The sequence below is a fragment of the Bactrocera tryoni genome, chromosome 1, assembly GCF_016617805.1.
Source record: "Bactrocera tryoni isolate S06 chromosome 1, CSIRO_BtryS06_freeze2, whole genome shotgun sequence".
In the NCBI taxonomy this organism is placed as follows: domain Eukaryota; kingdom Metazoa; phylum Arthropoda; class Insecta; order Diptera; family Tephritidae; genus Bactrocera; species Bactrocera tryoni.
This window is the reverse complement of record NC_052499.1, coordinates 85,117,360-85,144,862: the sequence shown is the minus strand read 5'-3', so window position 1 is coordinate 85,144,862 and position 27,503 is coordinate 85,117,360. Positions and strand designations below refer to the sequence as shown.

The 27,503-nt window shown below is 39.1% G+C and overlaps 2 protein-coding genes across 3 annotated transcripts in view; both read right to left on the bottom strand.

Annotated features, from left to right (window-relative positions):
- Positions 1-211: 211 nt before the first annotated feature.
- On the bottom strand, positions 212-1,750 carry LOC120766233 (serine palmitoyltransferase small subunit A). The gene is made up of 2 exons (XM_040091611.1): positions 1,451-1,750; positions 212-870 (listed from the first exon to the last, which is right to left on the bottom strand). Exons 1-2 carry the CDS (start codon positions 1,548-1,550, stop codon positions 707-709), a joined length of 264 nt encoding a protein of 87 aa, XP_039947545.1. The 5' UTR covers positions 1,551-1,750; the 3' UTR covers positions 212-706.
- A 589-nt stretch (positions 1,751-2,339) lies between these two features.
- LOC120782666 (protein serrate) overlaps positions 2,340-27,503 on the bottom strand; it is a 96,049-nt gene continuing 70,885 nt past the window's right edge. The window contains exons 8-16 of one of the 2 annotated variants that reach the window (XM_040115046.1): positions 25,758-26,265; positions 18,141-18,719; positions 17,682-17,809; positions 11,302-11,449; positions 11,059-11,184; positions 9,562-9,657; positions 4,835-5,206; positions 4,177-4,772; positions 2,340-4,104 (exon numbers count right to left, since the gene is read on the bottom strand). In XM_040115046.1, the coding sequence (XP_039970980.1) occupies positions 3,301-4,104; positions 4,177-4,772; positions 4,835-5,206; positions 9,562-9,657; positions 11,059-11,184; positions 11,302-11,449; positions 17,682-17,809; positions 18,141-18,719; positions 25,758-26,265 (3,357 nt within the window). In that variant the 3' untranslated portion in view covers positions 2,340-3,300. The remainder of the gene's footprint in view (positions 4,105-4,176; positions 4,773-4,834; positions 5,207-9,561; positions 9,658-11,058; positions 11,185-11,301; positions 11,450-17,681; positions 17,810-18,140; positions 18,720-25,757; positions 26,266-27,503) is intronic. The other variant, XM_040115045.1, reaches the window with a different exon arrangement.

Below are 27,503 nucleotides of genomic sequence, written 5' to 3'. Positions count from 1 at the left end.
TGCAGCAAATTCGTGTCTACGAGAAAAACGCGTTTAAAAATTTGTTGGTGGAGCTGATTAAACGAAGCGTTTACATTTTCGAAGGTTGAAACACTATTTGAGTATAACCCACGTAATATGAAAATGTGAGTTTTTTAATTTCACACAAACTGTGTTTCGTAACGTAAGAAAATTAAATTGTTATATAATTCACCAAATAATATCTCTTAAGTTATTTATACGTTATGAAATATATTTTTATTGAGCTTTAGATTATGGCAACTATATAATTGATTGATTACAACCCTTTTGAGATTGGTTTCACCCACAATAATGTGCGAATATGTTCGAATAAATATGTATATTGTCTTTAAACGTTTTATTTCAAGGACGAATAATAAAAACTGAATGTATATGAACCAAATTTTCAGAAATCATTTTAACACTAAATGCGCTTTGCATTACAAAGATTTCATCTAAAGCACCACATTATTAAGTATCACTTTATACACGATAACATTTTTGAAATTCATTGAGTTCCACATAGTCTCTGTCGATTTTCACCTTAATGTTATGTCTGCTATTAGTATTAAACATCATAGTTCATGGAATAAAAATGTAAATTGTTAATTATCAAAGCTGTCAATAACATTTTGGCCTAAGTAGCGAATTTACACTTAACAAATAAATATTGTGCGTTTTTACTTTGGTCATGTCCCATTCTCTCCTAACTCATACTCATTTTTTGTGTTTGCAATATGGGTGTATACGATGCAGAGCCTTCTTTTTGTGGTAGCGGAGACACAAATTGTAGGAATGTTTCAAAATATGAAGGCAAATACACGAAGCTGGAGAAAATCACCAAACCAAGAGTGAGTATTACAAAACTATCTGAAATGAGAAGAAAGTTTTAATTATTTTATGAGTGGTTGAAGTCTATGTAGGTATATTTTTGAATGTTGTTATATAAATAAGAGTAGAGATTTGCTCAGTGACCTTTGGGCTGGTGGACCCTCACATACTTAACCGACATGGCTATTATGTTACTTACATTACTTATACCTTTTTCTCAAGTGTTAGAACCACAATCGACTTTTCTGCTGACTAAATTCTACAACTTTAACTATAGTCTTTAATTATGTCTATCTCCTTGGCTAATGTAATGTTTAAACTTGTAGCAGTAGTGAATATCTGCACTCTCACTACACTTCAGATAAATGATTCATCAAATATTTTTTCACTAATCTGTTTGTTTTCATTCAATAATGCTCTGGGTATTGTTTTATCTACAGTTTTTAACAGAAATCGGTCTGTCTTTCCAAACAAAGAAACTTAAAGAAAGATTTATGTAGTGAGAACCATTTAGATAACTCTCATCAAATCTTTCCTTGTATTTGATTCCGTTATTTTTTTCCCATTGTAATACTATGTTATTTGTAATTTATAACTAATAATCAACAAATCTACTTACTTATTAGCTTCTTTTCCCATGGTTCAAACATATAAATGCAAGTAACCAATTCGTATTGCATGTAAAGACTCAATAAAATATTTTTGAAGAATTTCAGCATTTTTACAACTTTGCTCAATACTTATTCCAGCATTTAAGTTGACTAAATGGGTTGTTTCCAGACGGTGGTTACCTTCTCTTATTAATGTATATAAAACGATATATTTCCCAGCAATCCTTGTTGTAGTTGCTAATTTATTATTTACTTTTGTTCAGCTCAAAGATTTATCAACCAAATTTGCTTTAATATTCAGCTGACGTAAAATGTTGTTATCAGCTGTAGAGTTGCCACATAAGCAATTGGTTTTTTATATGCCAGAAGTTGAGGAATTACAGAGAAATTGCAGGGAAACGGAGAATATTGAAGGTATTAACCCTGTTATAAATAATGTACAATTTGTTTTGATGAATTTTGTGGAATATTTGAATTATTTTTTACGTGTTAGTTTTTGCTTGAAGTAAAAAATGCATTAAAATGTATTGAATTAAAATATATGTATATTATTTTTTGTTTTGTTTTTTTGTTGCCCCGAATTAATAATTAAACCTTATTTTTCACATATGGATATGTTTAAAGTTATACTGTATAAAATCGTCTATCATAAAATATTTAACTCTGCTTCGTTATCCATCGTCAAAGCGACGACGCGCCATTTTAAATTCATTTGAAAACAAGTTTTTCCTAATTGTTTTGTTCTGATTTTTCGTAATAAGAATGACGTTCCAGGTTAATGAAAAACAGAATGTTTTTGTTTCACTTTATTCATTGCTTTTTACAAATTTATTTATAAAAGTAATAAAAGTTCTACGGTACAAAATTAAAGAAATTATTCAAAAATAATTACTTATGCCAAAACATCATTTACAAAAACGAATGTATAATCAATATAAATAATGGCTAACTAAAACTTATAACTACTAATTAAATATTTTATTGCAGCCTAGTTGAGAAACAATATATAACTAACAAACCTAACTAAATATGGAAGCATGAAAAAACTTAAACAAAATCAAATGAAAATATTTTTTAAATGTTAGAAATTATTAAAATTGTATGTGGGAATTTTTAAGTTCGTGCAAAATATTTTCCTCCTTATTTAACTACATTTTTTTATAAGCACTAATATTTACACACTTTTTTTCAGTAAGTTTAATTATATTTACAACCAACTTAAGTTAAATAGTTTTTCCTGTTAAAATTCTTTATATTTCCTAAAGTATAACTTAATGCAAACGTCATTTATAGGTTAGAATTACAGAATTATCTATTCATTTGTTATTTGTAATTATTTTATTCTTAATATCACACACTGTAGGATTTTCAAACTCAACATTATATGCACTAAACTAACGGCTTATCTTAAATATTTATCTTTTTCCAATAACATTACACTTCTTGTTTACTTCTAAGCTTAACTTGTGATTTAATTTAATTATACTACTTATAAGTTCAACTATTGCATATTGCTAGTTTCGAGTTAAATATGTATTTGCATAAAAATGATTCAAAACAGTCGTAATTCGTAAACAATTTATTAAGTAAACTTTCGGTCGCATGTTGTCGATTTTACTGTTACCACCAGCAGCGTTTAGCCAGCTTAAGGACATCTTCTCGATCTGCCTTTGTTGCCCCTATCATCTGACACCTGACGCCTGACGCATAACCACTTCCATGGTTGCCACATTTCGTTGGGCTCCAAAAGTTGGAATATATATATTTAAACCTACAGTTTGCTAGTTAATTCGGTAGATATTCTGAGATCATTGGCTCAAATGCACGATGGCGCCTCTACGGCCACTTTGATCGTGTACTACACCACCACGGTGAGCACGTCCGATTCTTCGTTGGCGGGCGGTGGCATTGATTTACAATTGATTGATCTCTTTCCGAAATCTTTTCGCGGACTGTCCAGCGAACCGACGGTGTTCTTCTTCATATCCGAATTGGGTGTTTTGTGCAGCAAGATTTGCGAGTTGCGCTTTTGAACGTGTGCGTGGTGAAGCTCAGTCTTGCTCGCCGCATTGGTTCTGCTGCCGGTCGCACTTACCTCCAGCTCGCAGTCGAAATTCGATTCCCCGCAATTGGCTGGATAAAGTGGTTGTGAGCGATGCAGCGCTGAGGTGGAAGCAGCTACAAGTGAAGATACCGTCGCTAGTTCGGGTGATGGATTGAGGCTAAGTTCCATGCCATTGGTACGCCCTAAAGAACTGGTCGAACCTTTGAGCGGATTTGTGTAGCGACGCAGATTTTCTTCATTTTGTAGATTATTCGATTTTTCCTCTTCGTGACGCGAGACATCCATTGAAGGTGTAAGATTGATGCCCGATGTAGAGCGCGGGTGTAAACGTTGACGCCACATAAGTGTTATAAATACGGCACAGCCGATTAGCACGATGAAAATACCGCAAAGAATGCCAATTAGTAGGCTGCTGTGATTACCTTCCGCCACGAGTGCGGTTTCTACCTTGACCTCTAGTATGGAGACCAAAGGCGCGAATTTTGCATTCCGTAACTCTTTGCGGCGTTGCAAACTGTTAATCTGACGGGAGGAGAGTAGCTCGCCGAGTAGGCCGACTGTTATAGGCAATTGCGGATCTGCTAATATGGTGGATGACTAAAGTAAAAATAAATATGAAGTTAGATTACTGAACTACTTCCATTAGTTTCACTTAAGCCTAGTACTTACCACAGTCATTTCGATGGTGTCGTTTGTGCCCATTTTCAGATCGCAAATTATAATCAGCATGGCGTCGTTGCTGTCGGGTGGCGATTTCACCAGTTTTGAGGCCAGCAGAAAGCGTATCACCGAACAAAGTCCCTCAACGGAAGAGCCCTCGCCAACTTGTTGCAAGTCCAGCAGTATAGTAAGGCGTGCGCAGTTTTCATTCAATATTGCTTGGTTTGGCCAACACTCCGGCTTGGCGGGCAGGCGCGGCGGAGCTACACGGCGCGATGGCTCTAACGCACGACAGTCACCACGTACAGCACAGGGCGGCGAGAGACACGCCTCATTCACTGTTGGTACACACACTTCGTGCTGTTTGCATACACCGGACAGATTTGAAGATTTCGTAGCAGCATCCACTTTGAAGCAATTCGGTAAGCCGCACCAGAGATTCGTGCAACGCGAAGTGCCATTCTCGCAGATACAGGCATTGCAGTACTCGTCTGTACTGCCAGAGAGCGCCAGTTCCAGCCAGTCGCCTTGGCTCTGATTCAAGGCATGATAGGGCGAGAGCGTGTTTGTCGAGTTTATGCAAGCAGACTTGGGATCAGAAAGCACTGGAATGAAGAAACATTTTTTTGATACTTTCCTTTTCAATTTACAACAGCTTTTGACTTACATATCTCACAACGCAATCCATGTCGACCCGGTGGACAAATACAAGTGAAGCCACCAATACCGTCAATGCAAGTGGCACCGCCTAAGCAAGGCTGCGGCGAACACTCATTCACATTAATGCGACAATCCGGTCCGGAAAAGCCCTGTGCACACAAACAGCGGAACCAACCGGTGCCTGACTCGCAAGTACCGCCGTTGTGACACGGTTGTCCGCTACATTGGTCGATGGGCTCATCGCAGAAAACGCCATGCCAACCGGGCGTACAACGGCAGTGCGATTGCAGGCCCTTCTCGGTGGAACTAGGGAGGCAAGTTCCACCATTTTGGCACTGACCGCCATAACACTCATTGGCACGTTCCGAGCAACGTTTTCCTGTAATGAAGAAGTCAGATAAATCGGATCAGTTGTGGGTAAAGTTATACAATTTTTAGTCTACAGTAGACTTTCCAAAAATGACCTGAGCTTTCAACTTCAGGTTTTCGGCCGGGGTTTCCAGCGAGGAAATGTATTTTTAGAGTATTCAGTTGCGAATCTTAGAACCAAAAGTTTTTGAAGCGCTGTGATAATTTTTACTTTCGACGGAGTTCGTAAGTGCATGGTTGGATTATTGAAATCTTTTGAAATGTGGAATGAAAAGGGTACCAAGTTGGCTTACATTCCAGAGGTGACAATGGATCATTTTGGACTTAAGCTTTATGCGAAAGCTCTGTGCAAGGTGGGTGCTGATCGGGCTCACAATTGACCTAGCGATAACAAAATTGACTTATTCTTCAGCTCTTTCATGTTCTAAGACCTAAAGAAAATGATCAGCGGAAAGAATACTCATGATGTTGCTCTTTAAGTCACCATGAAAGCTTCAGATTTTTAAAGATTCGGTGTGGCGAATTTTCGTTGGGAAATAGTGAATTTGATCACCTTATTAGCCATAAGCTAGCTAGTTAGCTCGTTAAAATTGTTGCCACTTGAAACATGATCTTCTGTGAGGCCAAATTATATCAAACATATTTGCATGCTTAAGTATTGACAGTTAATTGCCATCTGCAAATAGTCCGAAATGCACGACATCTAGTAGCCATCTATAGAGCCGAGTCCTTGCTCTCCGCCTCCTTGCGCAATATTAAATGCATAAATTATTTTGCAGCCAGTGTAAATTTACCTTGTTCGCAGGCAATTGAACAAATTCTTTAAATTATTTCTCAGGGCTATAGCCTAACTAACTTTTCGACACCATCGCACTTTGTATGCACGTAAGTTGACCACTGGCCAGCTCATTTGGTGCCATCTCAATTGGCATACACTTGTAGGTACAGAACATTTGCAAACACCGCATCGAACGAATGTACGAACATGCACGCATGCGCCGTGCTCCGTCGCGATATGCATGTGTATCAGCGCTACAAATCGGCGTACAAGAAACGAAATGCAATTTATTACTTCACTGTCACATCCTGCCACCGCCGCTACTGCTGGCTGCCGCTTGCGCTTGCCGCAACTTAGGATGCGCGTTTGTTTAGCTGTAAACTGCCGAGAGTTGGAGGTAAGCGGCGGCCAATGCCGCCAACACCAAACGGCAGCTAGCAGCTACAACCAGCAGCAGGCAGGCAGGCAATGCGGCGAATCGAACACGAAACGGCAATTGGAAACGCGATCTTTGCGTTTCGTATTAATTCGCTTTCAAGTTTAACACAGCCAAACAAGACAACGGATTTGTAAGCGAGCGCATGCGCTCCCAAGCCGCCGAGTTGCGGAGCAGGCGAGTGGAGTTAGTGCGGGCGAAGCAGCAGAAAGCGAACGCGCAGTGCTCTAAGGACGGACAGTTGCCATCGTACACACACACACACGTGCACTGACTGAGAGACAAAACGATATGAGGTTAAATGAATCCGGCGGCGAATGATCCCACCATCAGATAAAAACACTTCACACACGATTAGGAAATTTTAATTAAAATATTTTGTATTTCTGTATTTCTTTTCGTTTTTTTTTTTTGTTATTGTTTTTATTCGCTTGGTTTGATTTTTGCATGGTGAGGATTTCGGTCGAAAATCGTACACCGATCGGCGCAATCTTAAGCACATGTGCATGTGTAGTAGTGTGTGTATTGAGAACAGCGTCTGCTGAAGGTGCAAATGCAAGTGGCTGCAAGGAAAGGGTCGCTAGGAAATTAGGTCGGAATTTGGCGCACGCAACATTGTTTGCTGTTTGTATTTAACTCTTGCTGTGATTTATTCTGAACTCGATTTATTATCAAGTAATAGACTTTTCAGTATAACGTAACTGTCGCACTCAGAAAGTATGCGAGCCAAAAAACGTGCGAATTGTGAATTGGTCCTAATGACTAAATCTCTAAATGGGATATTGGTCGCGATGGGGCTCTGGTAATTGATTTTATAATAGTCCTATTAGCCACGTCTAGACTTTTATGAAAAAGGTACATTCTGATGAATGTAATCAAACCAATTTATTCAGACATCAAAGCTTTCTCCTTGATGGTTTCCCTAAAATACTCTTTTTCGTTTTTACAGAAATAGCGCTGCCTCTAGAATGTAAAAAAGTTTAAGTTTCACTTCACTATGGTTGAGTCATTCGTTCAATCAAGGCGAGGCGAGTCGTTCATACGATAACTTCGAAAAAATTGAAGAACTTGTGTGAACTGAAGGCCATCCCTGCCGAAGCTTATAAAAGGTGTGTGGAAAATTGAGCCACAGGAGTTCATGATGAATTAAGGTACATGTCATTAATTTACAAAAAGTAAAACTGTATTTCCTTCTACTAGTTGTTAAGATAAGTTAGGTTGGGTGGCTGACCAAAGATCGTTTGTGTACTGCTGTATGATGTAGAAAAGATGAGCTCCGGTGTTCGAACTCATATTTTAGCAAAATGCATAGGATCCAATACAAATTTCCATTCTCGTCAGTTCGGTGGAACTGTCCCAAAAGCGAGACAGTCAAGACGGAAGTGTTTAGTAGTTTCCACATCATCTTCTCTTTGCAGCTTTTGCAGATGGAGTTCGATAAGATTACCAACCTTACCGCATGGACGCCAATAAGGCAATTTCCTGCTAAAAGCCTAAAGGGAGAGATCACCAAATCTCTTGCGATCGGTCTTGGCATTTACGCCAGCGCTTGTAACGATGGTGGCCCAGCGCTGGCCAAGCATCCGCGAAGTCCAGCTATCTAGTAGAACATAAAAGCATACGGGAGCAGCGACCCGCGCCCATTCCACCGATAGTGGTTCTAGGGTGCCTGTTCATACTAGCTCATCAGCTTTGCAATTTCCTGCGATTTCGCTGTGTCCTGGCATCCATACTAATCTTATCACTAATACATTTGATGTCATTGATAGCGAGGTTAGGCACTCCTTGGCCAACCCTGAACACACTGTTAATGAGTTCAAGGCTAGTATCGCCACCCTGCTATCTGAGTGGATGGTCACTTCACTGAAGAAGACTACTCACTGTAGCAGTAAATCTAATGCTAACTTAATGGTTGCAATCTTGGCTTGAAAGACACTACAATAGTCAGGAAGTCTGAAGCTGGAGTTGATAGAGAGTTCCTGACAGTAAGCCCCTCCACCAACCTTCTCTGAAGCTTTGACCAAACCGTAAAGAAGCTCACTGCCTCTATCCTCCAATGGCTTCTTCCCACCCACAACTCCCTGGTCAATATACAAGTATATGGGCAGAGAACGAGCGACCAGAGTTCGGTTTGACGACTCTATGATCCAAGTGATCCGGTATGAAGTCAAAATGTGTGAGAATATCCGAATGTTTAAATACGTGTTCTTTTAAGAACCCAGCTGCTCTGAGTCTGATAGCAACTTTCGCATCAATACACCTTCCCACGATGTCTACGGGCACTATGTGGAAGATGGTGTTAAGTGCCATGGTTGGAGTGGAGCTGAGTTCACAAAACGCGCTGATCAGCGCCACACTTTCTTTGCTCACATCACCACCAAGTGTCAGTAATGTTTTAAAAAAATATAAATTTCCATTCAAAGGAAGTAAAAAAAAATAATTGACAATTTCGAACTCACACTTATAACTGAAATGTGTAACCTCAAGTCGCCCATGGCTTCAATATCAATTAGCAAAAACATTAATTCAAATTATTTCCCACAACGGTTGCTAATTAATTAAGCGTGAACGCGTTGATCACTGCGCATAATCTGGATCATTTGCATAATCGATTTTAGAGCGTTCTGTGGTAAAGCTCAGTTAAAATACAGTTATTTCAAACATTCATTTATCATACTTATAGCAAAATAGCAAATTCGCTAGAGCATAACCGTCGCCTAATTATGCAAGCAATCGCGTGTGACACAAATATATTATAAATGGGACCTTTCACTTTCAATTAATCAGACCTTCGATATGCTCCAGCCGACTTTGCCGCCTAACTCTTTAAGCGCATGTGTCGACACCCACACGAAGCAAGCGAATATGAGAAATTATTGGCTTTTTACTGCGATCAAACTGAGAGTTTAGGCGAGAATTAAAAGTGAGGTATTCCTCTTACTTCGTTGGAACTCGCCAATGCTTTTCCATTGAGCTACACTTGCCACAGACACGCTATAGACACTTACATATACCATTCACAACAGAAACAAAAAGTGCATTTCACGCGAATGCCAGCTCATTAATGCCACCACTTCGGAGTAAAGTTTCAACTCTCCCTCACCTCCCCTCCCACACCGCCTACTCAACGCTGGCATGTTTATTTGCTTACCTGTCCAACCAGAAATGCATTCACATGTGAAGTCACCGTCGCCGTCCAGGCAAATTCCACCGTTTCGACAAGGATTTGGCGAGCACTCATTTAGATCTGCAAACAGAAAGCAGAACAGACAAAACAAGAACGTCAGTTGTGCGGCGAAAGCACATAAAAAGAAGACATGAAGACACGTATGTAAACAACGAGACAAGCAAGGACACGAGACGGCACCGCGTTCGTACGAAATTAAGCGATGGACATGCCGAAATGTAGCAAAAAAGTAAAAGCTGCAATGTTGTTGCAAAATATTCACGCTGGCGAGTTAATTGGGTTTGTGGCAGCAATGCAGCGCTGGTGGTGGTGGCTTAGCAGCGGCATTTAGTCGGCATGCAACATCTTCTTCGGCGCTCGGCTCTCGGCAGTGACGTTGCCCATTGTTGTGCGCTGTTATCCTGCGCCACGTCAGTCGCGCGGTCGACTTTGTCAGATAAAGGTTTGTATGTTTGTGTCTATCAGCTTGCTTGGCACCAAGCGGCAGTCAACTAATACGCGCGTTGCGCCCCACCAGCGCCGCCTACTTTTTGCCTTCATCAGCGCTCTGCTGACTCATTTAGTGGCTTGCGTTGAGCTGGCCAAGTGAATCTTGAAAATTTTAATTAACATTTTTGTGCTCCAAATACACACAAACATATTTGCATTCGTCTTTGCTTGCGTTTCGCGTGTTAAAAGCGCTCATTTCGGTTAAATCTCAGCACTGCCTAGAATGAAATCGAAGCATGGCATTGCACATACGATCACACATACACATCTATGCTCCATTTGAAATTCTGTATCGATTTCTGTAGCCTATTTGGTACTCTTCTATTCATCAGTCCCTCAATGAGCCGCTGACAATGTGTGCTACTGCAAAGTGTTGCATTTTTCGCATGCACTGTGCTATTACAGTCTGCTGCAGCCAGCAACTCCGTTGATTTATTAACTCACGAAGGTGCAGACGCTTTCCAGGGAAGTGCAGCATTCAAATAAAGTGCTTCCCATTGTTCTAGGCCGGGCTTCCGCGCCGTCTACCGTGTTTGATTACACCTCAGCTGCTGCCTTCGGTTTATTTCCAGTTTTATTGCTTGACTAAAGTTCTAAACACATCCAGCCTTTCGTCGAATTCACTCTTCAATCAGCCAGCCAGCCAGCACAGCGCGCGATCGCTTACATTCACAGCATTCAAGCGCTTAAACGGTGGGAAAGTATTTTGTTAATGTCTCTGTTGCTGTTTTTTGCTTCGACGTGCTTTTATTATGATTCAATAATGATTAATTTTATATCTGTTTGAGTTCAGCAAACTATTAGCTGTGCAGCTAATTATGGATTTACGATTTTGCGTGTAAAAATAGCAATGGCGCATACTGCTCATAAAGTTCGCTGCTTGAGTCTTTCGTTTATGCAAAAGTTCTTTACAAATGTTGCCGTTTACTTTGTGCTTGTTTTTGTTGTTGTAATTGAAATCGTTCTACTTACTGTGCTCACAGAAGGTGCCCGTGTAGCCCACATGGCATTTGCAGAATGTGCCCACGTCGCCGATCTCGCAAGTGCCGTGCCCGCTGCACGGCAGCGCGTTCATTGTGGCGTTGGCGAAGCAGCCCTCTGCGGGGGAAATTACAAAGTTGATTAATGTCGATATTTGTGCTTAATAATTTCGTATGCAAATGTTCATATTTTATTGTTGTTGTTATTTTTTTTTTTAATTTGCATTTTGCTTACCGTTGCAAGGCGGTTGGGAGCAGAGCGGCCGTATTTGCTCGCAAAGCTTTCCCGCGCGATCGGGCGGGCAGTGACAGTAGTAGCTGCCAGGTGTGTTAAGGCAACGGCCTTGCAGGCATGGCGAGGGTGTGCAGTGATCTTTGGCCTCCTGAAAGTAATCAATTATTTTTTTAATTGTTGTAAAATGCTTAATTTTCTTATAATCATTTTCATATACTCATAATGCTAATGAGTAATATTCTAGTAAATTTATTATTATTAATTTGGATTTTATTTTAATGTTGAAAAAAGACTGAAGCGCTAAGGCTGATGTAAGAATATTTGACAATTTACAGATATGTATATGCCAGATTCCTAATTTGAGAATTTAATTTTGTCAATTATTGTGTCATGTTGAACCGAAAGTACGATTAAAGAGAAAGGCTCAGTGAGTGCCTTGTCGAAAATAGGGAAAGTCACAAGTTTAAAATAAATTATTTTCCATTATTTTTATCTTTCGTTACACTTTAAATGTAAAGTGGTTAAGAGGTTATATCCGTATCCACTTGGAAAAAGAAGTAAATTTTTCGTTTTTAAACTTAGACTTCAGAGAGGCTTAGAAAAATGAAATTATTTTCAAAAATCATGTTTCTTTCATCATTACTATTTATATTGGGCTGTCGAAAAAGTCTTTTCCTATTTTGTCAATAGATATCGTGGCAGTCGTATATCTACGAATCACATGGTGTCATACCATATAGTGATGGAATGGTGAGATTTTAAGCTTCATTTAACCAAAAAAAATTAAGGTCGGGGAAGTTGAAAAAAAGTTACAATTGTTCAAAAATGAGTGAAAATAATGAAGAAATTCGCTATATTTTGAAAATTTTGTTTAAAAAAGCCACCAATAAAATTTGCGAAGTTTACGGAGATGATGCTGTATCAGTTCGTGTAGCACAACAATGATGCACCTCGCTCTGGTCGACCTATCGTTGAAAAAGTCGATGAAATTATGGAAAAGATTGACCAGGACCCTCACAGGAGCAGTCATGACATCGTTAAGGAACTTAACATTCATCATCAAACGGTTTTGAACCATTTAAAAAAGGCTGGCTACAAAAGAAAGCTCGATGTTTGAGTATCACATGAAGCTGAACAAATGGCCGCAAAGCCAGGATTGACGCCTCGAAGGGTTATGCTGAGTGTTTGGTGGAATTGGAAAGGATTCTACATCTGTTGAGATTGAAGCAAGGAGTAAAAAAAGGGCCAGAACTGATCAACAGAAAGGACTTCGTCTTCCATCAAGACAACGCTAGACCACACACATCTTTGATGACTCGGCAAAAACTGGGAGAGCTTGGTTGGTAAGTTTTTATGCATCCACCATATAGCATTGACCTTGCACCATCGGACTACCATTTGTTTCGTTCAATGCAGAACTCCCTTAATGGAGTAAAGTTGGCTTCAAGAAAAGCCTGGAAAATTGAATTGTGGCAGTTTTTCGCCGAGAAACCAGAAAAGTTTTACACTGATGAAATAATAATTCTAGCGGAAAAATAGCAAAAAGTGGTCGGCCAAAATGGTACATATTTGGTTTACTAGAGTTCATTATAAATATAAAAAAAATAACTTGAAGTTTGATTAGAAATACGAAAAAACTTTTTCGACTACCCAATATTATTTCCCATTTAATTTTGTCTTTTGAAATATTTTAAATATAAAGTGCTGTGCAGCTTTTAAGCCGTTACATTCATTCGCAAGAAAAAGTAGATTTTTGTTTTAACCGTAAAGTTGAAAGAGCCTTAGAAAATCGAAATTATTATCAAAAAGCGTGTTCGTTTCATCATTACTAGAATAATATATCTAAGAAGATCGTGTCAGCCGACTTTGAGAACAGCGTTTCGAGAGAATTACGTTTAAGACCTTGGCATCCAATTACAAACAATTACAAATACGCTTATATATCTTCGAAAGTATTTTTCGGACTAACTTCGAATTTTAAAAAAATTTGTTAAAATGTATTTACATTTGTTACATAATAAAAAGAAATGGAATTTTTAAATGAATATAGCTCCCTCAGTTAAATACCTCTACACAAGTCATATATATTTTCTATTCGGCTCAAAGCAGCGACTATCAACAACTTGTGCTGTAAATATGTAAATAGCAGCTTAACTAACGAATGCTATCGATATGACGAGAAAAAGTCCGCACAATCATCATAAAAATATTTTTATTCAACATTTTCTATAAATATTAAAGTCTAACTCACAGTGAAACCACCTGGCGTATGACTAATAGCAGACCGACTCGCAAAATCTTGCTCATTCACTAATGCAACGCTCATTTAAATGCGAGAACGCCCCACACAAATCAGCAGCAAAAAGCAAGGAACCCTTGCTACTGCGGCGGTGCCTCATTCCTTAGCTTCATTTACGCCGCTTTAACTCAAGATCAATTTACATAAACACATGAAACACATGTATCGATGTGTATCAATATGTATGCAAGCTTAAACAATTCAATGCCAAGCAACTGCATGCACACACACACACACTTCGCCGGCTAATGACGTATTTTTCATTAACTAAAAAATTTATACTCATTTCCTGCTGGAAACACGAACGTCGCGGCGGCCTAGGATGGCTGCTCAGCCAAGCCGCCATAATCCCGGACGACCCAGTTCATCAGACAAACATAAAACCGCTTTCAATGCGCATAAATCTCCACATTTCATTAACACCCCGAAAATGATGAGTTTTAGTTTAAAATTCGGTTAAAAAAAAGAAACACAACAAAAACAAAATAAAGCAAACCAGAAAGAATAATAATAAAAGATCAGAAAACAAATACCAAAGCAGCACAAATTTATACCGTTTATACAATACAACAAATACGAGTGAGTTTAAACTTTTCTAGCAACAACACTAACAACAGTGCTAGCTGCCTGCTAGTAACGAACACGTGAGAAAATCCCAAAAAACTTGCCACAAATATTTCATGCCATCGTGTACTCTTGTTTTTGCCGCTATTTTGTTGTTGTTTTTATCGATTTTTTGTTTCTTTGGAGTTGATTATTTGGTTGGCTGATTCGCCATACTCAGGCGAGTGTATTCGTTACTCGTTCATGTGTTTTATATATTTTCGTATTCTCATCACAATTGATTGCTCGTAATGCGATTAGTGTTAAAAGGCATTAAAGCATCGAATTCATATGACAGACACACCACATACACACGCACACACACACACAGGCGCACAAGTATGAGGAGTTGAATGTGCGCTGACCCGGAGCGCGGTGAGGAGTCTGCGGCGTGTGGCAGTGCTGGGGCTGCCGCCGTTCCGCTTTCGGCGCTACCTGCGGCAATCGAAGACACAGCGGAGAAACCGTTGTTTGCCATTGATCCGCAACACCTCGTCGACCCAGTGCTGGGGAGCTCAGAACGTTGGCTTCAATATTATACAAGTGTGTGTGTGTGTGTCTTTGATTAGACAAAAACGAAAATAAGGCAAAACGGAGTACATAACGAGCCGAAATGCGAGGGAAATAAAAGATTTTCACTGTCATTCGATACTTCGATGCGGCAAGCAGCAGTCGATAATAGCTCAGAACACTCGTAGTTGTAAGAATGCTGCTGTGCTTTATGGAAAAGGAAAAGCGTTCTGCTGCAATGTGCGCCGAGTGTGCTTCTCTAGACAACAAAAGTTTAAATAACTTTACACAGCTATGAAAATGTATTGCTTTGAGGATCTCACAACTTTTCCAGAATATTCTTACTCATTGAGAGATCAATAGATTTCGATATTCAAATTGCCGCCGACTTTAATCCGCCACAATTGCAGGCAACCAAGTGACTCATATATTGGACTTAAAACGCATTAATTTGCTTAAGTCCAGCCACACAATGGAGAGTTGAGCGGAGCTTGAAGACAAATCGCGCAACAAATTATAGTCAAGCATTTGAAATATGCCTTTTCGCTGTGTTCAACGAACTATTAAAGATTACAGTAAAAAGAAAGAATGTTGTTGTGAATGTGCTTGAAGCACCATGCTGCGCTTTTGGCTCTTAAGTAATGGCATTACTTCAATTTGAGTACTTCATTAGGGCTTTGTTTGTTTGAAGTGTTGATAGGTAAATTGCTTACAAGCGAAAGGCAAGTAATTTGAAGAAAAAAAATTGGTAAAAATATAAAAAAATTGAAAATAAATAGAAAAATGTGAAACAGGGATTTTGGTGCTCAAAAGAAGACAAACGACTTAAGCGCCAACTTTTTTGAATTTTGTTTCTAACTATTTGCCTATGAAGTTGCTAAAGTCGAATAAAACAAATTTAATGACTGTGATAAGTATTAAATATTTATATATCTCTACTACTATTATTATAGCTCATCCAATCACCATGAAACATGAAAACATATGTATACAAATATTCAAAATGGTATTAGAAAGAATATAGGATGCTTATTATTAATTTTTTTTTAATAATTGTTAACATTTTCTTTCATATTTTCGATTGAAAAAAAATATTTTGGCAGATATGCTAATTTCGAAAAATTTGTACATCTAGCGAAAACAAAAATGCATCGAAATTGAAAATGAGGCGAAATTGGGTTTTCTGGTTATCATCAGCATAGAAGATGATGAACGCGGTATGGTTGTCTTATACATACTTGTACATATATCTCTATGTACTTAATTTTTTTTTGTTTTTTTTTTAGTTAATTAATTTTTCTTGAATTTTTGTTTTTAATTGATACATATTATTTTAAATGTATTTGGCTAAAGTTTAAATTTTTTTTACAAACTTTATTTTCAATGTAGAATGCTGAATGTATAGTAATTTTTTTCTAAAAAATGTATGAAATTTTCTGATTTTTTTTTTTGGAAATTATGTAGAAATCTCTTTAATCTACTTCTACGAATTGAAATTCTCTGCAATTTATTTTTGAAATATTACTTTCTGTAATCTTCGCGTTCGTGAAAAAAGGTTTCTAAAAAGTTTTTTGGGATATTATTCTAAGCTTCCTTAAGAGATTATATACAGTTAGAATTCTCAGAAATCGTTTTTTTATTATCTTAATCTACATATATTGTATTTAAGAGTACACGCAGAAAGTTTCATATTGATGCGGTGAAAATTTCAGAGTGCTTGGAAGTGCATTCTAAACTTTAAACGCGTTTTTCTCAAAATGGTGTTTTCAAAGTCGGTGACATTATTCGAGGTTTTTGTAATATTTTTTAGTAATTAATCGAAGATTTTTTCTCACCGATAAATGTTTTTTTATAAACTTAAGGCCGAAATTTCGGTCAAAAATCGATTTTGTCTTCGAGAAACCGCCATTTTGTCAAAAAAAAAATTATTCCACTTATTCCTTCGATTTTCCTTAACATTACTTTAAAGAAATCTGCTTGTTTTTGAATTTCAGAGAATTCAGTTCAGAGATATAGTGGTCACCGCAAAACGTCTTTTTGAGAGGAGTCCCAGAGATCACCTGCAGTTCCTTTCCAAATAAATATTTTTACTAATACTAAGTCTTAAAATATAGTTAAAAGACACCGTAATATGGGTACACATTTTTGAATTAATAAATTTGAAAGTTTTCTCAAAAAAAATTTTGGAAATCCCGATTTTTTTCGGCCTTCTAACTTTATTTAACCCCTTAAATCTATGTATTTCTAAAATATTTTTTGGAATATTACTGGAAACTTCCTTAAATTTACTTATGTCCTACTAAGAATTGAAATTGTCTGAAAACTTATTTTCTTGAGATTACTCGAAGCTTCCTTAAATCCATTTATGTCCTTCTAAGGACTGAACAGAATGAACAAATGAAAATTATAAAAGAAAAATGTTATTAATAACATTTAAATTTGTATTAACGAACTTATTATTTCTATTAACCAATGTAAAAAGGAATAAAAAATCGAGGATGGGGTTCCAAAAGCTAATGAAAAATGGAGATATTTGTTGAACATTGATTTCCATAAATCAAAATTGATACTACTGATGTACCTTGCGGTATTTTATTTTCTTAAACTTAAAAAAAAATATTTTAAAATTATCAAAAATATACAAAAATTACAGATCAAAAATTATAAAAAAAAATGTATCTTATTATATAAAATAGAAAAAAAAATCCAATAAAACCTGCTTTTAATGCAAAAATATTTGCAATCAATCATTCCTACATGCGAATTGCCTACAACAATTTTTTGTTTTATTTCCGCATCTTTCTAAAAAATATGTCAAGCTGTCATTGCTGCCGCAATCCAAATGCCAAACGCTAATGTTATGAACTCTTCCAGCTCGTTTTGCAACTCAGTGCGCGACATATTTGCAATTTCACAGCCTACTTAAGTTTTTTCGCTACAATAACGGTTATATAACAAATTCATTTACCTCGCACAGCGATCCGGAGTAACCCAGCGGACAGATACATTTGAATTTGCCAATCAAGTCCACGCATTCGCCACCATTGCGGCACGGCGAGTTAGCGCATTCGTCTATGTCGGTCTCACAGTCGCGACCTAAAAACCGCCGAAATAAGCAGACAAATATTAAAAGTAATTCAACGGCTAACGGAATTGTATTTACAAAAACTGAAAGCATTCCAAATCATTCTAACAAAGCGTAAAGCCAATCAAAAATAAGTGGCTTGCAGCGCCGCCCAACTCGCAACGCGCTGCCCGTATATAACCGCGGGCGGCTGCGCGCGGCATTGGACGGACTTTCGAATTATTTGCCACATACTTTATGATTAGCTACGTTTTATGCTCACACACACACACGCGCACATATTTATATATATATATATATACTGGATATAATTATTGGTGTTTAATAGTGTACGCCACTCACCTGTGAAGCCGGTTGCGCACGCACAATGATAGTCGTTCACCAGATCGATGCAGGTCGCGCCGTTTTTGCACTGTCCCACACAGTCGTCCAGGTTCTGCGCGCACGTCGGCCCACCCCAGCCCTCGAGGCAGACGCACGAAAAGGAGCCGGGCAGGTTGACGCACTGCTGCGCATTTATGCACGGGCCCACTGTGCCGGCCTGCGTCGCGCCCTGCGCTGCTGCCGCTCTAATGACCGTGGCATTGGCTGCAGATGCCGCTTGTGATTGCAGCGCTGCCTTGGCGGCGGCCGTGGCAGCTGTGGACGATGACGCAGCGCTTATGGCGGCAATCAACGCCGCCGAAGAGGTCGCCGATGAAATCGCGTCGGCCAATGTTCCAGCGCCATTGTTTAGATGATGATTGTTGTGGTGGTTGTTGCTGTTCGTTGTTGTTGTTGTATAGTGTACCTCGCATTCGTTTACATCAATTTGACATACATCGCCTGTCCACTCGGGAGGACATTCACAGCGAAAGCCGCCGATTAGATCGATGCAAGTGCCACCGTGTTCGCAGGGACCGCCAGCGCACTCGTCGATATCTAGACGGGGAGGGGTGGAAGGAGCAAACAAGCGAAATGGAGTAAGGCATGAGTTGGAATTTTCTTTTATTTTTCACTATAGCTATTTTGTGGTATTCGCTTGATACGAATCGGAGATACTACAACATTGTCTATTAATGTGCTTTGCTATTGTTATTGTAATTGCTGTTGTTTTTGTAAGTGTATGCCCACATGTAACAGCGTACAAACATAGATTTGTGTATGACCAGCAGATGGACCAGTCGAGCCCGGCGGCTCGCGGTCGGCTGATGCTTGAATGATGTGGCAGCCGTGAGATCTGTGCTGTGGCCAGCGAGGAAGCTGCAAATCAAGTGCTCCTCGAGCATATCGTAACATGTACTCGTATGTTGTACACATGTATGTGGGTACAAGCGCTTAAGTATCGCGGCAGTGAGACACTTTTATCTGTTGTTGGAAATCGAATGTTTGCATTTGCGCTACTATTTATTTATTTCTGCCATTTGAAGTGTTGTCGCTCGCTCCTTGTGTTATCTTTATTTGTTTAGACTTTTTGTTGCCTGATTCATTTTTTGTCTCTGCGCTGTTGTGGTCGCAAGTAGGCGTGTGTTTACATTTGTTTCCCTTTGTAGTATTACACAATTAAGCATGCTTTGCTCTCTCTCGATTGCGATGTGTGATAGGCAAATTTTGTTGGAATTCACTCAAGTGCGCAGTTGGCGCAACAAAAGACTCAAGACACGAACCTACATTGGTGGGTATGATTTTAGTGGGCAAGTGTATGAAGGGAGGGCACCTTCATATGTTCATAAATGTGAAACGCATTAAAACTTAAAAAAAGTTGTAACTAAATGTGGTGGTTCATATTTTTATTAATCCCCTGAAATCATGCACGAAAAAATTTTAACTCGCAAAAGAAAATGTTGTGTCTCCGATGTTAAGCATGTGTATAAAGTGTCTGCATCCAGAGCTGAATCGATCTAGTTATGTCTGTCTGTATATGCGCGTAGTAAACCTTCAGCTTTTGAGATATCGTTGTGAAAGTTTGCACACGTCTTTTGCTCCACAAGAAACTGCTCATTTGTCGGATTCAGCGATATCGGTTCACTACGGCTGCCATACAAGCTGAGTCCTGAGTCCTAACGCAAGTCCTTCTATGGAATTTTTTTTTACTAGGTATCTTTACGAAATTCGACATAGATAACACTACCCAACAAATCTGAAAAAAAAATTTCGATTGATGTGTTAAGCGGTCTGTGTGGTATTTCAGGGGTACTCATTACGAATTTGAGTAAATATTGGTGGTTTGACTCCTACACCCCTTGACTACCACACAAAAACCTACGCGCCAGTCGTTTCTTCTTTTCGTTACGTGGCGCCAATTGGAAACTCCAAGCAAAGCCAGGTCCTTTCTTGGAGGTCTTCCTCTTACATGCAACATGACCAAGCCAGCGCAGCTCTCATCCAAGGCTGTTGTGAATTTTTCATTGGAGACGTTTTTTTACATGGAGGGTCCTAAACTCAGCGCATAACCCTGTAAAGTGGATGTTTCGCCTTCTCACTTTAGTTCGCCTTCAAACGGATGTTCTTTGGCTACCCAGAGGAGACTTGGTCTAAGACCGGAAGTCGCTGCTTGAGCCATATGTAAAAGAATCGTTTCCGGCCACTCCCAAGTGAAGGGTAATTAGAGAGCTTTCCTCACTTACGTGAACTTTTACACATGACTCCATCCTCAGTTTTAGCAACCCAAAATTAGCTACAAATCTCGGAACAAATTATTCAAATAAACATTCGAACTACTGATCAAATTCAAGATAAACATCATTTGATGCTGTAAAGGGTATCGCAGCTTCAATGCAGCCGATGTTAACGAGTTTCCTTGCTTTTAAGTACTATTTTTAAGAAAATTGCAACTTGAATGTCAGAATTACCGTATTATAAATGAGGTAATTTGAGCTGAAGTTGCTGATGTTCAATCAAAGATTGAGATTAGTTAGCTTCTGCGATGATTCCGAAAAAGAAAGAAATTCAAGCATATCGACGAAATTTCCTGATTCGAACACAAATCTGCTATGAGGTCTAATTTCAATAACAGAAGAGACTCCAGCAAATTTTAAAAGCTATAGACGAGGTTCTCGCACACTTCACATCATTTTCAAGGCAGTTATTGCAGTAGAGTCTAGGCATATTACGCTCACTGAAAAGTAGTAAAGAGAAATGTGAGATCTTAGTTGCAATTTATTATGACATCGTAGCGGTTAACTAACTCAAAAAATTATTTTCTTTGCTTCCAAGTGAAGTTCACATCGTGTTCCACAGTGTAAATCATACAGAAATTCCAGGAAATATTTTTAATTACGAAAATTTACGTAAATTCCTCAAAACTAATGTGATTGCATACATCTTTTTATAAATAAATCGAAACCTCAGTTGGACATACCACACTCTTATTTGACACTGTGTAGGGCACAAATGCATAAAACTTTACACTTTCCGATTTTATTTGAGCAATTTATTAGCATGACCGCACGAGTAACAATATTTTCTCTTTTCCACCGCTGACAATTTCCGAAGTTACAGAAATTCGAAAATTTTTTCATTTTATTTGCGTTGAGCAAATACTCTAAGCATTGTTTCATTTATCATATTTGACTTTGTTGTTTACCCCTGCCTTTGACTTTGCAGTGTGTCGCCGAGCAAATCGAGAAAATCAAAGGGCTGTTTGTGTTTACAGACTCATTGAATGCCACTTACAAAAGTTTACGAACTGAAGCGGCAAGCCGAGCGCGCTTGGCGGACACCTGAACGTAAGGCGGAATTGAAGGCAAACAAAAGCAAGTGTAGCATGCGAGCAGCGATCGTGTGTAGCCGAATGCCACAGTCAACAGCACTGGCAGAGGCCTGAAAGCACGCACGGCGATGCAGCATCAAAGCAATGGAAATGCGACGATGAAGAATAAACACCAAATACCAGCAAACACACTCTAACTACCAACAACAACAACCGAAATGACGAATGTAGTAATAACAACAATGAGACGCAAGTACGCGGGATGAAGCAAAAATGCTTTTAACACCTTCTTGACAAGACCCGCTCATTTGTCATAAGCGCACACACACACGTATACATTCATATATGTTTATATTTATATATATGTAAATATATTTATAAGCTGAAAGCTGAAACTTGTGCTTGCGTGCGCTTCATTTGCTCAGCCACACATACACACATACTGATACGCAAAGCGAAGAAGCGAGTTGTTGCTAAGTATGTGTTTGTATGTATTTTAATACAAAAGGAGCAAGTAATAGATAGCAAAAATGTGTGTTTGTGCTAGAATCTTTCGAGCTATGTGCTTGTGCTCAGCCCACTTGTGATGCTTACAAATCGCTTTAAAAGTCAAATCAACAGACGCGTCGTTTTGTAGTCATTTTGTTGGCACTTTTTGCTACTCGCGAGCAGCATGTTACATTTTCATGTGATTTGTGGCATTACATGCGGCAAATACACGCAAAAAAGGGAACGTGTTTATGTTGTGAAAAAATAATTTACGGACATTTGTGACGGAAGCTACATGGCAGGTTAATTTCTCATTAATTTCGTTTGAAATTCAACAAATTTCAATTACTTGGAAGACAAATCGGCAGTGGCGGAAAATAGCAATAAAATAATTAAACTATCGGCATGAAATTGAAGAGCAGCTTAATTCAGAAATTTGTTAGTGGGAACTTCTTTTACTACTGTCAGACATTTACAGGTAAAAACAAGAAAAAGCTTTAATAACCTTCACAGATACAAGAAATTCTTTAGAAGGACTTGAATACGGGTTTCAGTGTGTATGGCAGCTATACTATATGTTATATTTGTTCGATCTGAACAATTTCATGGTAGCTATTGCGTAGTCGAAAAAGTATTTTCGTATTTTGTCAAAAGTTGTCGTGCAGTGCTACCAATCATATTGTGTCATACCATATGTTGTTGGGAAGGTGAGACTTTTAGCTTCATTTAACCAAAAAAAAATTAAATTCGTGGAAGTTGAAAAAAAGTTACAACTGTTCAAAAATGATTGAAAATAATGAAGGAATTTGCTATATTTTGAAATTTTTGTATAAAAAAGGGAAGAATGCCACGCAAGCCACCAATGAAATTTGTGAAATTTACAGAGACGATGCTGTATCAGTTCGTGTGGCACAACAATGGTTCGCTCGCTTCTGTTCTGGAAATTTCGATGTGAAAGAGGCACCTCGCTCTGATCGACCTATCAAAGAAAAAGTCGATGAATTTATGGAAAAGATTGGCTAAGACCATCACATAAGCAGCCATGACACCGCTAAGGAACTTATCATTCATCATCATACGGTTTTAAACCACTTAAAAAAGTCTGGCTACAAAAAGAACCTCGATGTTTGGGTACCACATGAATTTTCTGTGAAAAATTTAATGGACCGAATTAACATCTGCGATTCTTTACTGAAACGAAATGAAATCGAACCATATCTGATTCGAATGGTAACAGGAGACGAAAAGTGGATCAAATACGACAATAATGTGCGAAAAACATCATGGTCCAATCGTGGTGAAGCTCAACAAAAGCCAGGATTGACGCCTCGAAAAGTTATGCTGAGTGTTTGGTGGGATTGGAAAGATATCATACACCATGAGCTGCTCCAGCCTGGTCGAACAATTGATTCCACAATTTACTGTCCACAACTGATGAGATTGACGCAAACAATCGAAAAAAACGACCAGAACTGATCATCTGAAAGGGCTTAGTCTTCCATCAGGACCACGCTAGATCACACACATCTTTGATGACTCGACAAAAATTGGGAGAGCTTGGCTGGCAAGTTTTGATGCATCCACCATATAGCCCTGACGTTGCGATATGGTAGAGAAGCCTATAAAAATTACTTGTCGCAGTTTTTCGCTGAGAAACCAGAAAAGTTTTACACTGATGGAATAATGTCTCTAGCTGAAAAATGGCAAAAAGTGGTCGACCAAAATGGTACATATTTGGTTCGTTATAAATAAAAAAAAATAAGTTGAAACTTGATGAAAAATACGAAAGTACTTTTTCGACTACCTAAAAGATTTATACCAAACTTTGTGGGTTTGCTTATATTTTTATATAAAATATATGCTAATATTAGACTATTTTCTACATGAAAGTTAATACGTTCTTCAAATTCTCCTAAAAAACTAAAAATAACCTAAAAAGTCTGAACGCATGTCATGGAAATGGCCCCTGCAACACATTGAACAATTTCTGTGGAAAATTTTGCGCGTGTAATCTCTTATAATTTGTTATTCATAACGCACATTTTCCTTCCAGTTCATCACAAGGCAATACATCACACCTCAAAATATATGCTTTAAACAACGCTTAAGTTGTTAGCTTGCAACACGACAAAAATCTTAAGTGACCAAAATGTGTTAAGATTTATCTTGATGCGAACACTGATGTTGTTGTTGTTATGTTGCTGTTGCAATGGTCATGTTTGCAGACATATTTCATACTTGTGACACGTTCAGCGTTGTAAGTGATGCATTTCCACCGAACCAAAAGCAACAAGCGCGCCGTTGGGCACAGAGATGTATGCATAAAAGCGCTCAAGCAAATACCCAAGTCAAACAAGAGAAACGCAATGTTTGTTTGTTGGTTGTGTTATGCTTGAGGAAAGGCGGTGCGGCAAAGTCACATGTGCGATTGTTACACGGGTCGCATACGTACTACATTAGCGGAGCAATTAGTCATAAGTGGCGGTGCGCAGGTCACTTTTGCATTTCGCTGACACACACTCAGCGTCTCTGTGTGTGTGTGTACACATTTTTCGGTTTCTGCTTTGCAGCGCGCGCTTGTGTTTTGTATAGTAACCGCCATTCGTTCAATTCGAAAGTGCGCGCCAGCGTCAGCAAAGTGCATGCGCGCAGATCATTTGAAATCTTATTTTAATGAATTTTGCTTTTCGCATACATTTCATGTGAAATTTTCGACTACATTCACTCGTGACACGAATGCGCGAATAAAGTGTCCAAAAGAAATATCGAACACACTAAATTTTCAGTTGGCCGCGCAGCAAGTTTGTTGCTTAAGTCTTCGGTCGGTTGATCGCGCATATTAAATGTGGCTTTCGAATGGCAATAAAAAATCGATTGGCAATAGCAGCGGGTAGCGCGAGAAATGGCATCGGCGCAAGGCATTAGCATGCGATTAGTAATGGTAACAGGTGTTAGCCGATTTGTACTACATAGTTGTTGTTAATGGGGCATGCAACATTGCAGTTAATCGGCGAACGCAGGTCATGAACGAACGCTGCTGATGCTGTTGGTGGTGAAAGGAAAGCGCTTCGAGCTGAGGACGCGCTTGGACGCAAAGTAAATTATTAAGCATTGAAAAGCGTTTGACGGCAACTAGTAGTAATGTGAGCAACAACAACTGCGCAACAAAAGTTGCGAACTAGTTGGACGCACAAACGCGCTTAAATTTTGCATAATTAAAGCGCTACGCATGCGTCAAATGTTCGCAAGCGCTATTAGGCGTCGCATACTCAGCATTTGCTGTGCGGCAATTTGTGGCATGCAGCTCGAACTCAATTACGCGCTTTTCATTAGATGGCATTTTGTTGCATTAATTCAATTTCGCGGCATGGACCGACTGAATGTCCACGTTCATACACACACACAATCAAGCTTAAACGCAAAATGTTTCTTGTTTTTGTTTGCGCTGAATTTTTGCTACTTTTCCCAATTACCAAGCGTAGCCACAGATTGTTCACCCGATCGCTTGCGATCCGATCGTTCAAGTCAATGCGACTAATAGATGCAATTTAATCGAAGGAAAATAACTCGCCTCGGCCACAACAACAGCAACAACATAAAAAAAAAAAACATAAAACAACAACAAAGCAGCAAAGCAAAGTCCACACGAATAAATGTATGAAACATAAATCAAAGCAATGTTGCATACGCGCGCACGCGCACCGAACTCCCAAACGCCGATCGAGCGGCGATCGCCACGGAGCTTACCAATACGTACAAACACGTAGACTGATACTTACTGATTTCACATGATGGTCCCGTCCAGCCGGGCGTGCAGTCGCAAGTGTACTCGCCAACCGGTGGTATCTGTTGCGCCCGATGTCCGATCGAGTGATGCGGCGAGTGCAGCAGATTGCTGGTGCCCGGGCTGCTGCCGCCGTTGCCGCTGTTGGCGTTGCTGTGGTACTGCTGCAGTTGCATGAGCATGGATGTGGCCAGCGCTGGATTAGCGACACCTCCGCCGCCGCCTGGCAGCAATTTGGCCGCCGCGGCAAGTGCACTCATGGCGCTCGTGCTGTTCCCGCGTCCATCACCCGCACCACCACTCGCGCTGCCGCCGCCACCGCCGCCGCCGCCAACACCACCACCTGCACCAGTCGGTATCGTTGTGGCTGCCGCGCCGCCACTGCTTAATCCTGCCAGTCCTAGCAGTGAGTCGCGGCGGCTAACTGGTTTGCCCATTGCCGAGCTCATGCCGCGCATCGCACGATATGTCGGCAACGTTGTTACGTTCGGGAGTGTTGATTCCTGCACCATGCACGGAACGGTTGGTGGTTCAGATTGTTGCGGATTTAACAGTTGCACGATATGTACGTGTAGATGGGGCGCATGTGTCGATTGTTGTTTTTGTGCACCGTAAAGTGCAGCCATGAAATTGCATAGCATGAAATGGCAACGGAAAATCGTAAAAAAAATGCAAAGAAAAGAGAATACAAGAAAATGTGTTATTGAGAAGTGGTCAAATGAGGCAATGTGCATGAAGTAAATTGTAATAAACAGCGTGATGGCATACAAATAAACATTAATATAGCATATTAAGCATATTTTTGTAGCGGTGTGTGTGTTGGTTATACGTTTTCTCACAAATAGCTTTGCTTACTTATACGTAAATATATATCATACATATATTAAGACATGCTTAGATTAGCTTACATGCTCTTATAAGAAACAAAAATTAATAAACTTTGCAGTAGATTGCAACTTTTAGCGACTGTGATGAAACTTCATTCGACATACTATTATTTTTAACTTTCTAGGACAAATAATCGATTATATATATATGAACCTTACGTTTATCTTTGAAATATTTATAACATTGTTCTATAACTATATTAGCGAAGTTTACCAAGGGATGGCGTAACATAATTATTATTCCATTTTTCCAATATTCCGAACATGTGTTGAAAAGCCAATGTCGATGTGCGTCTTTTTCAGTATTGGGGCCTCATTCAATTGAGTTATAAGTAACAAGATTTTTTTACTAAAAAATCTGTGCCGAAAAAAATGTTTTTGCGGGGAGTTCTTTTTCTTTACTTAAATATGAAGAAAATTTTAGCCGAGAGTCATCGTATTTCAGTAGAAATTTACCGCTAACATTCTCTAGCTAAGCGAGTAAGCCAAAAATGGTGCACACAGTTTAAAACCACTGTTTTTGGCTTGAAATATTAAGCATTCTGAACTGCCACAAAAGTTTGAAGGTGGGTAAATGGAAGCATTACGTCATGAAGATTATTACAAAACAGAGCTCACAGTATCTTTGGGCGTCACTTAAGCAACCATATCACACGTTTAAAAGCAGCTAGGTACATTCAAAAGCAAAAAAATTGGATGTCATACATATGAATAGAAATCCAGAGATTGATTTGAGAACGATTTCGCAAGTCAAAAATACTGCATGGAAACCATAAAATTAAATTGTTTTTGCTTCGGATAGTGCCTAATTACGAAAACCAATTGCGTTACCACAACCCTAAACGCAAAAAAAT